Here is a 10998-nt window from a genome sequence, read left to right on the forward strand (position 1 = left end):
CACACGTTCAACTTTTTTTTGCATTTAATGCAAAGTGCAGTTAAATGGAAGCGCACTTTGTTTATTTTATTCACAATAAGATTAATATTACTTGCTTATTAGAATATATCAAAATGATCTGTGAGTTAAAACCGATTTCAAAATTATGAAGTAGAGTTACTTAATAGGTCCTGGAGGAAATGATGTACTATAAATTACAGTAAGGAGTATATAAAGTTGAGGAGCTGAATTATTTCATTAGGATTAAACATCAGAGACTACTACTGGGTATAAGAAAAAGGATGTGGTATGTCTGTTGATGCATCAATCATTATTTATTCCAGAAAACAAAGCATGGAAAATGCAGTCTCAGTGTCGGGTCTAGACCAGAGAGATATTGAAATCTGTCTGTATGATAATTGCTTCTGGCCATTTCCTGTTGTGGTTCTCAGAAGTTGTTTCCACGTATATGGATATATTTGGAAACGCATTGATTTTGGAGTTTTAGAATGAACATGTCGAAACTCTGGCTTTAAAAATATCCACTTTAAGGAACTAAAACACACTTGTCACAATGGAGTTTTCATTTTTATCCACATACATGTCGTGTTTACACATAAACAGATAAAAAATATATGCATTTCAAAATATCTGCAAACGTGTAACCAGCACCTCAGTGGTCTACTTCCACCACAGCCCATACTACCATTGGCCCTTTCACATAAGTGTCTTTGTCAACTCAGCATATTGACTGATTATAGATCATGATGGAAGTATCACCTTTTCAGGGTGTCCGTTTCAGCATGAATCTCAGGCAGGCCAGCGACATTATTTCTTATATGTGTTTAATTTCACTCTCCCAGGTTCTACCCCAGTGGCGATGCATTTGCTACAGGTTCAGATGATGCCACGGTGAGTACAGGGTTCAACACACATTCACTAATCCATAATAGCCACACTGTTTTGCCATTCGTTCTCTAGCTGTTTCGGGAAATTATCTGTCCAATTGATTTACTGGATTTGATCATTGATTTGGTGATCTGGTGGATGACATCACGTTGGTGATATCACGGGGGAAATGTCATGTTAGTTGAAATGGCCAGCTACAATCTCTCAGTACTGTTTCAGATAAACTAACAGTTGAAGTACATTTGTATATATGATAAAAATGGATATACACAAAATGCACATCACATACACATAAACTCATCTTTATTTATACATTTTCATATTATAATTCAAATGCCATATAAATCAAATAATCCAGTCAAATGTTGCATACCTGTAAGTGTTTATTTCGTTGTTTTTGTTTTACAGTGTCGTTTTTATGATTTGCGAGCTGATCGTGAGGTGGCTGTCTTCTCCAAAGACAGTGTCATCTTTGGTGCCAACAGTGTGGACTTCTCTCAGAGTGGTAAGGGGATATGATCAAAGTTATCATTAGTTGGGATGGTTATCGTTATCTTGTGAATTTACACAAACTGAAATTAAGTTGAAATTGAATTAAAGATAACAAGCTATCAGTGCACCATCAGTTTTTGATTAATGCACATATCAATGGTTTTCAATTGAGGATTTCTTTGGTAGGTCATCAACATGTAAATGAACAGGTTGTTTGGAAACATGTTAGTTATTGTTTCCCTGTTACACCAGTGGCATGTGACATGCAGTGACATGAACTAACCCCAACTGTGGTAAACACGTCCAGTCAAAGGTTGTGTTGTGGCCGATGAGCCATCACTTCACACGTCATGTGCCTGGCTAAAAGTAGGCTAACCCTTACTTCTTGAGTAACAGCCATGAACACAATAGGAGCTAAAAAGCATTCAGAGAGGGTAGATTTCCTTTCCCAAGCACTTCATTCAAGATTTTGCATACAGTACAGTACTCATTTTTCATTTAACTCATGTAATTGAAGTCATTTGAATTTCCAGAAAAAGAAGATGCCCATGGTCAGAACAATACCTTCAAAACTTGACAGAAAGTCAAATTAACATGACCAAAACTGTATCTCTTTGGTTAGTTTGGTCTGGTTTGGTTTGGTTTGACAAACCAATACAACCAATCAGTCAAAAAAACAGCAAGTGGGGAAGAAACTGAGAGGATCAGGGCTTTGAGACTCTCACTCACATCATCTCACATGATTTCATGTAGACAGCAGCGATGATGTGACCATGTCCAATACTTCCCTTTCTCTCTCATACATCCCCATATTTCTTTCCATGAAACTATGAGGTCATGCTAGTTGGTCATGCTTGTTGTTTCTGTCAGTGTGATTAGCATGTAAACAGAGTTCTTGTAAGCTTATTACAGTATGTGATAAAGGCCTTTCCCGTAATACTGTAGGCCTACTTCATCCTCACATATATTGAGAATTTCATTATATTAGGCCATAATGTCACTGAGGAAGTTCAATAAAGGTTGTGAACAACTTGAAAAACTACTGCCAGTGACAAAGGGAAAACTCCTCTCATGTATGTGGAAGAAAAGGTGATGCACCCTCACATGGAGGGACTCGAGCTATTTGGTGTCGACAACATGCTTCAATCGTTTCCTCTCTGTGGGAGCGCCATGCCTTGGTGGGCTAAGGAGCTGTACCATCACACCGGGAACCCATATTTGATCCTGACCCAAAGTCCTGATCTATGTCTCTCAACCCCACTCATGTCCTGCCTCTCTCACACACTTTCCAATCTCGAATAAAGACTCAAAAAGCCCATAAAAATATCTTGGGGGTAAAAAAATATATTTTCCTCTCTCTGTAGGACGCCTGTTGTTTGCTGGCTACAATGACTACACCGTCAATGTATGGGACGTGCTGAAGGGAACCCGACTCAACATCCTGTACGGACACGAGAACCGCATCAGCAGTTTGCGCATGGCTCCTGACGGCACCTCCTTCTGCACGGCATCGTGGGACAACACGCTGAGGGTGAGATGGATGGGTGTCTTCTGGTTGGTTGGATTGCTGGTTGCCCCTGCCAACCAACCACCACTTGACCACTTCGTCTGAAACACATCAGTGGAAAGCACCAACATTTTGTCTAGGGACCTCCACTTACAATAGTTTAACCCTTTCATAGCAGAGCCTCTGTTACAAGCTTGTTGCTACCAAAATGGTAATGACAGAGCCTTAATATGCTGGTAATGTCATAGCAATGTTGTTTTGAAGTAAAGCACACAGTGATATGGGATCTCAGGCGATCTAATTAGCATGAAAGGGTTACTACGACAATGCTTATTCCTCTTCCTCTGGTATAACAACGTGTTTTTATCTATTTATTTAGTAACATGTAAGGGTATCTGTGTACTTGTGCATCAGTTTATTTATTGACATTAACATCATATGACAACAAGCTTTCCCTATGTGTTGCAGGTTTGGGCCTAAAGCACCATGAAGAGAGAAAGAAAGGAGATGCAGTGAACAGGAGAATGTGTGACCATGGACTTGACCATCGCTGTGCATGCTTTGGATGATCACAGGATGACACATGAATTGTAATATGTGTGTCTGGGATGAGGGCTTTTTTAGAGCACTGAATTTTAGGTGTTACCTGCAACACTGTTTTCTTTTAGCTCACATGATGGCATCTGTTCCAGCCTCTCTCCCTACCTCAACTGTTAGGCTGTCAAAATCATATATTTATGATTATGGAAAAATAAAAGTTACTGCTGTCATTGACATGGTCAATATAAATTTGTTGAAAGTTATCTATACTGTATATATATTTTTTTCTTTTCAAAAACATGACTAGGGTAGTCCTTATGTTTCCAAGATATGGGGAGATATACAGACTGAAAATGTGCCATGTGTTTTTGCCATGTGTGAAGGCGCTGGCCGTTTTTAATTTGCAGTAAGTAAGCTCACCATTCTCTCCTAATTGTTTGCCTAACATAAATTAGAAGTTACATGTGGTCTACATTATTAACCTAGGACCTACTACTCAGGATCATGCCATATTTTATTAAATAAATAAAGCAGTGCTGTTTTGGTTTGTCTTGAGACAAGATTTTTGAAGTGTAAAGACAAGTTAGTTGATGAATCAACCCCCTCTTTCTGCCTACTGACTGCAATTTCTGTACACATAGCCCAATTTGAATAAATAAAGAAACACTTGGAAGTATGTCTGTCTTGTGTGCATTGAATGTTATCCCCATTGTTGAATTTTTGACAAAGGAAAAAAGACTAGGAGAAGAAAATGAACCACATTGGAAGATTAAAAAGTAGTCCTATTTCATAGGCTGGATTTTAATTCATAAAGCATGCTGTTGTGAACGTGCGTGTGACGCGTGTTGGGGGAGGAGCCACATGAATAAAGCGATACAAAAATGGTAAAGAACGGGAAGTGCTTTGTGAAGAGAGGTTGTCCCTTCGCTCGTCCGTACGTGGAGAAGACTGACGTCGCTGGGAGGGTGAGTGCTTTAAATTCGTTTTATTGAAAATAATGTGTTGGGTTTTAACATTTGTGTGTATGAATTGTTTCCTAATAATACTGGGGTGCATTTAATATAGTTTGCACTTTAAAAATGACTATATCTTCGTCATACAAAACGTTTCTTTGTAGGTATCTTTTCTTTGTGTCTCGCTTGGTGGAGGCCTCTAGCAAGACTTCATTGACAGATTCCTTGTTAGCAAGTTAGCTCTCATTTTGTTAAATGTTAGCCTGCTGGTTGGCTTGACAGTACAGCGAATATATTTACAATAACGTTGCACACCATTTTCACATAAACAGTTCGCGTTGTATTTGACCAAGCATCTTATTGCAGTGAGGCACCGGTGAGGTGAGAGTCAACGTTTTGACAGGTCGGAGACCGGGCATTTGCTAATGTACGGCGGAAGCTAACGGTCGCTATCTATTTTAGAGCTTTCTTTCTGATAACTAGGCTATCTATACTGCGGAGACGGTCGCTGTTGGTGACCAAATTATACAGGTATGCTTACTATTTATAGCGTTGGAGGCATAGCAGTGTGTTCATGCCTTGTCTGCAAAGACCCTGCTTTAGATGGTGTGCTATGAATAGGTTATGTAAACTGAATCAGAAACGGAAATATCCATCCTCCTCCAAGCTTCATAGCCTTTGTTCAGTAGAAATACTCAGAGATTACTCAGCGATGGAGGATCATGGGGTGCGTTTTTGGTTGCGCATTGATGGAAAATAGGGCAATACAGTAAAATGTTTTTGTGTTGTTGCAGAAAATGTCCTGTTGGTTGTGGAATGAGACGCTGGAGCTTGCAGAAGATTACATCGGTTTCTGCAGCGGGATCCAACGGACACCTCCCAGCGAGTCAGCTGTAGCGATGAGACACCTAGCCAAGGAGCTGGAGCAACAGCACAGCTCGAAGTTCCAGTCCCTGTCCCAAACATTCCTGGGCTCCTGCGGATCCGACCCGAGCAGCAGCCTGCGGGGTGTGATGGAGGAACTGGTCGGGGATGGAAAACTGAACTGGGGGAGGGTTGTCTCCTTATTCACATTTACCGGAGTGCTGGTCACTAAATTGTACACCAGGGAAGGAGGCAGAGACTGTTGCCAGAGACTGGCTCACACAATAGCAGACTACTTGGGGCAGGAGAAGCGGGACTGGCTGGTGGAGAATGAAGGCTGGGTAAGGACTGTTTTCTTAATGGAAATGTCTTTGGTATGAAATCCCACTTAGCAAACAAATATGCATCAATGCCTCAGTTGTCAAACCACTTCATTGCCTTTTATAGGCCTATACATCTCATATTTACTGTCTCCTGTCCCTCTTATCACAACTGGTGGTACTGGTATTCATATCAAGTTGCATTTGTGAGGTTGGGGGACTTAATAATAGGCTACGAGTGGCCTTTTGAAACTTTAAGAGAAGCAAAGTTTCTGATGTATGTCTTGTCTTTGAATACTTAGTTGCTGCTTCATCCTAAATGATATCTCTGCCAGGAAATGGAGAGGGGAGCTTTTCAGATACCTTCTTGTGGCCTCTTATGTTTGAGTCAATTAGAGAGTGATGGAGGCCAAAGAATCTGAGGAATGTCTGCCTGTGGTTCCAAGAGCCCTTGAACATGGAGTCGTAAGGCCCAGCAAGCAGTCTCCCGTGTTGAAAGTATCAGGCAGCCTGTTTTGAGACAGAATGAAACTTAAAACATTTGCAAATGTAAGTCGTGGGAATACATTTGCTGTTGAAGGGGAATAAATGCAAGGTGTTTTCCCAACCAAGCCGATGCATAAACTGGCACTGAAAGGTTTTTGATGTAGCTTTCAGTCAGCACCAGTGTATTGTATTGGTCACTGATGTTTTCTGTAATTCACATTATACAAAAACATGGGGAGGCCATCATTTTGGAAAGGTAATGACAGAGTAGTAATTGTGTTAATAACACAGATAGTTTCCCAGTCACATTGTACTCAGAAACACGTTGCTAGACAAGTAATGAAGGTGGAGAAAAGTGGGTGTGGGTGATCGTGTGGTCGTGCGTGCGCATGCGGGGTATGGTGTTGGGTCGGGGGAGGATGGGAGTAAAGGATCGGTTCTTGTAGCAGAAACCATACAACGCATGCCCACATATAGCAGCTGTTCACCAAAACTTGAACCACGACACACAATTGGCCACGGAGGGTGTTTTTCTCTTTCTCTCCCTCTGATGTTAACAGACTGTTGGTTTTTCATGGTCCACGCGTGACACTTCCGTAAATACAAGGCCTGGCCCCAGAGCTTTGTCTTGAAGGCAAGGCAAAGCTGGTTGCACATAATAAGGCAGTCAGCGAGTAGCACCTGGCCCCTTTCACAGCCCTGCAGCAGGTGGTCGGGGCTGCCTCCTCCAGGCAGCTGCAGCTCTTGGCTACCACTAGCAGGCCCTACTGAGAAGCAGCACTATCACAGCCTCACCCCCCACTTTGGTTGTTGTTTTTAGTAAATGGCATTGTTTCTTTGGTTGCCTTAGTTTGGCTAAAAGACATTGCCTGTGTCGTTGTCTTAGTTTGGCTTAATGAGAATGTTCTGATCATTCAAAGAGTGATTGGTAAGAGATGTGTAATTGGTTACGGCACTGGGTTGCATTTATTTACACTGGGTTACATAACCATGCCATTTGTATGTGATATGTTTTCCTCCACAGCAGTTGATGTGTACTAGGGTGTTGTCTTCACAACTGAAAGTACCTAATATATTCTTTGGACACTAGGCTAGTATTTATTACGCTAATAAATACTCAAGCATTCAGTGCAACAGATGGTTCTATTCATTACATAGACTTCTTATTAATGACAATCAAAAGTACTAAGCAAGTGTTGTTTACAGGCCCAGATGGTTATGCCCTCCTCTCTAAAATGAAAAGCAAAATGCCTCAACAAATATATATACAGTCCCAAGAAAAAGTTTGTACACCCTTTGAAATTTCTTACATTTCTGTCAAAATTGATCATAAAACATGGTCTGATCTTCCCGGAAATCTCAAGAAGGAACAACCAGAGTCTGCTTTAATTAATTCCACCCAAACATTTACATGTTATCATATTTTTATTGGTCATAAGGCCATAACATTCACAGGAGAGCAGGGCATAAGTAAGTACACCCTTGCATTAAGTAGGTTTTAACCCTCAGTTAGTTGCAATATCATCAACCAGACTTGTCCTGTAGTTGCAGATCAGATTAACAAAACAATCTGTTTGTATCTTGTCTCCCTCTTCTTTAGAGAACTGCCTCTCGTCAGCAAGGTTTGTGGGATGTCTGGAGTGCATAGCTTTCTTGACTTCATGCCATATAATCTCAATTGTTTTTGTCAGGGCTTTGACTGGGCTATTTCAGAATGTGTATTTCATTATTATGAAGCCATTCTAAAGTCGATTTGCTTCTAAAGTATGGGTTGTTGTCACATGTCAGGACCCATACTCTTGTGTGTTTCAACTGTGTGACAGACTTCCTCACGTTTTTTCTGTAAAATATCACAATAAATTTGAGTTCATTGTTCCACTGATAATAGCAAACTTTCAAGGGCCTGAGGCAGCAAGGAAGCCGCATATAATGATGCTCCCGCCACCATACTCAGAAGAGGAGATGTAACCAAGAATAGCTAAAAATGGGATTAATTCTGCCAATCTAAAATTAATGGGGTTTCTGACCAAAAAAATATTGCTGCACTTTTGAGGTTTGCGAAAAAGCATTTATATGCTTCATAGAATTACTGCAAAATATTCTGTAGACCAACGTTGAAACCAAAGTTGAATTGTTCAGGGGAACACACAATGTCATGTTTGGAGGAGAACTGGAGAACCACACCTTCACCAAAACATCATCTCCACCTTTGAGTATGGTGGCGGGAGCATCATTATATGCGGCTACCTTCCTGCCTCAGGCCCTTTTCAGTTTGCTGTTATCAGTGGAACAATGAACTCAGAAGTTTATCGAGATATTTTACTGAAAACAGTGAGATAGTCTGTCAAACAGTTGAAGCACACAAGAGTATAGGTCCTGAAATGTGACAACAACCCATACTTTAGAAGCAAATCGACTTTAGAATGGCTTCATAATAATGAAATACACATTCTGGAATAGCCCAGTCAAAGCCCTGACAAAAAACAATTGAGATTATATGGCATGAAGTCAAGAAAGCTATGCACTCCAGAGATCCCACAAACCTTGCTGACGAGAGGCAGTTTTCTAAAGAAGAGGGAGACCAGATACATCCAGATTGTTTTGTTAATCTGATCTGCAACTACAGGAAACATCTGGTTGAGGTTATTGTGACTAATTTAGGGTTAAAACCTATTGAATGCTAGGGCGTACTTACTTATGCCTTGCTGTCCTGTGAATGTTTATATCTTATGGCCAATGAAAATATGAAAACTTGTAAATGTTGGGGTTGAATTAGTTAAAGCAGACTCTGGTTGTTCCTTCTTGGGATTTCCGGGAAGATCAGACCATGTTTTATGACCAATTTTAACAGAAAGGTAAGAAATTTCAAAGGGTGTACAAACTTTTTCTTGGGACTGTATGTAGAGAAACTAAATTCCACTTCAATACTCCCATATACTTCCAAATATTTTGTTGCCTAGGCACTGAATTTGTTTGCTGCAGATGTGGGTGTTGCAAATCTAGCAAAGCCATTTTGTTGAGTGATGCCATGCTGCTTCCACTTATGAATGATGTCTAACTCTAAGTTGGCTGCTCTGTGCCCTGCAGGAAGGTTTCTGCAAGTTCTCGCGGGCAGCTCGGGAGGTCAACCACGAATCGTCCATGAAGACAGCACTGTTCGCCGCCGCTGGAGTGGGCATCGCAGGCCTTACTTTCCTGCTCGTACGCTGAGCTGAGCTGAGCTGGGTCCAGATAGCATTTCTCATCTGCCATTAAAGTTTCATCCCTCCCTCACGAGTAGGGTCAGTGTCAGTCACATCTCAAGAAAGGTGAATGTTCCCACACACATGCGCGCACACGCACACACACACACACACGACAACTTTACCTTTTGCTTTTAAATTATGATGACAACAGATTTCGTATAACTTAAAAAGGATGATTGTAGAATTGACGACATGGCCTTCTGAAATCTTTGGAAATTTTTACATATCTTTTTCTACTGTCAAAGTCTATTTTGTAAATGACAACACTTGTCATTCATTCACCTCTGTGATGTGTAATACCTGATGAACAGTCTGAGATTTTGTTTTTGGTGGGATTTTTTTCCTTTCGATCATGTGAACACGGCTGAAAGAAATCCTCAGTTCTGTTTTCCTTCATTGACCTGTTGTGGATGGAACCATACATGGCTTGAAAAAGTAATATATTTATATGAACTGTAAAACTGTAGCCAATTAGCAAACATCATCACTTTTTTATTTTTGTTTGCCCATTTTGACTGAGATGCTCTTTTATGAATTTGGAGTTTTTTTGTCTGTTTTTAAGAAGGTAAGAAACTTGGTGCTAGCTTGTTTCCATCTGCAAGCATTCAACGCTCTAGTCCACTAACCTTTTAAGTGACCAAAATGTCAAAATTATTTATTTAGCATTTAAGAACAAATCATTTCAATGTCCCATGTCCCCAAAAAGCATTATATTTTTACATCATTTAATTTATTTAACACTTTTCTTAATAAAAATGGTACAATAAAAATGGCCATGTGGTGTGTATGTGTGTGTAGTATGCACTGATGACCGTATTTGTGTTAATTATGTGTTAAGACCCAGGGAGAGATGATGGGTGTGTTTGTGTGGCATGTTTGAGGTAGCAGTGTGACCAAAGTGATGGTTAAGTCAGACCTTCACATTCATTTATCAGGTACTGACGGGGATCTTTCCCCTGTCTCGGCTTCTACTTCTTGTGAACCTTGAATGTCTTGGTATTGCGTGCATACATTTTTGATCTGCTTCTTTCATTTTTACTCTAATGGTGAAAGTACCTAACATGACAACTCTAAGAATGACAGAACATACAGGCACTTCTTTCATTTGCAACTGACGCTTTTGTATGCTGCCTTTTTGTATTGGCTTTGCTACTTTCTGTTTCTCACCCATCATGACTTGAGTCTAGACTAGTGTCTAGAAATGTGGTAACTTTGGTACATTTCCATTTGCAAATGAACTACAGTGGAAGTAGCCTAAAAAACACATGTGAGTCTTTCATCTTCTCCAGCAAAATCCTATTGTGGCTTATGTTTGCATTCCAAATCATATTTTGATACTAATTTATGACCAATATAGATTAGATATTTTTGACTCTTTATGCATTACATACCACTTCATCTCTTAGTCCCCAGTGGCTGCTTTGCTGACCTAGGCTGAGGGTTAGTCCATTCAGCCCTCTGCTTCTAAAGCAAGTTGGCAGCAACAGCAGCGTGAGCGGCTCTGTCAGAACTAGCTTGTCTAAGTAAAGGTAATGGAGCCCGTAGGGAAGGTGTCTTGTGACTAGCTGCTCTGTGTAGGAAAATGCCTGTGGTACGTCTGGTTGCAATCCCTGTCATCATCATGAGAAAGCTTGGTCAGCAGAGACAGAAAATGTGAAAAACAATGACTTGGAGATAGTTATTGTGTTCAGGGCTTTGAACCG

General features: G+C 40.5%; 2 protein-coding genes across 3 annotated transcripts in view; both read left to right on the forward strand.

The window, feature by feature from the left end:
* Positions 1–4086, forward strand: part of gnb5b (guanine nucleotide binding protein (G protein), beta 5b) — an 11583-nt gene extending 7497 nt beyond the window's left edge. For both annotated transcript variants that reach the window (XM_063188938.1, XM_063188939.1), the window contains exons 8-11: positions 843–891; positions 1297–1393; positions 2745–2911; positions 3356–4086. In XM_063188938.1, coding sequence (XP_063045008.1) covers positions 843–891; positions 1297–1393; positions 2745–2911; positions 3356–3367 — 325 coding nt within the window. In that variant the 3' untranslated portion in view covers positions 3368–4086. The remainder of the gene's footprint in view (positions 1–842; positions 892–1296; positions 1394–2744; positions 2912–3355) is intronic.
* A 210-nt stretch (positions 4087–4296) lies between these two features.
* bcl2l10 (BCL2 like 10) lies at positions 4297–10069 on the forward strand. Its single transcript, XM_063189171.1, has 3 exons — positions 4297–4392; positions 5175–5585; positions 9138–10069. The coding sequence occupies exons 1-3, from the start codon at positions 4309–4311 to the stop codon at positions 9258–9260; spliced, it is 618 nt and encodes a 205-aa protein (XP_063045241.1). The 5' UTR covers positions 4297–4308; the 3' UTR covers positions 9261–10069.
* The last annotated feature ends 929 nt before the right edge of the window (positions 10070–10998 follow it).

Source organism: Engraulis encrasicolus, chromosome 22, assembly GCF_034702125.1.
Source record: "Engraulis encrasicolus isolate BLACKSEA-1 chromosome 22, IST_EnEncr_1.0, whole genome shotgun sequence".
Taxonomy (NCBI): domain Eukaryota; kingdom Metazoa; phylum Chordata; class Actinopteri; order Clupeiformes; family Engraulidae; genus Engraulis; species Engraulis encrasicolus.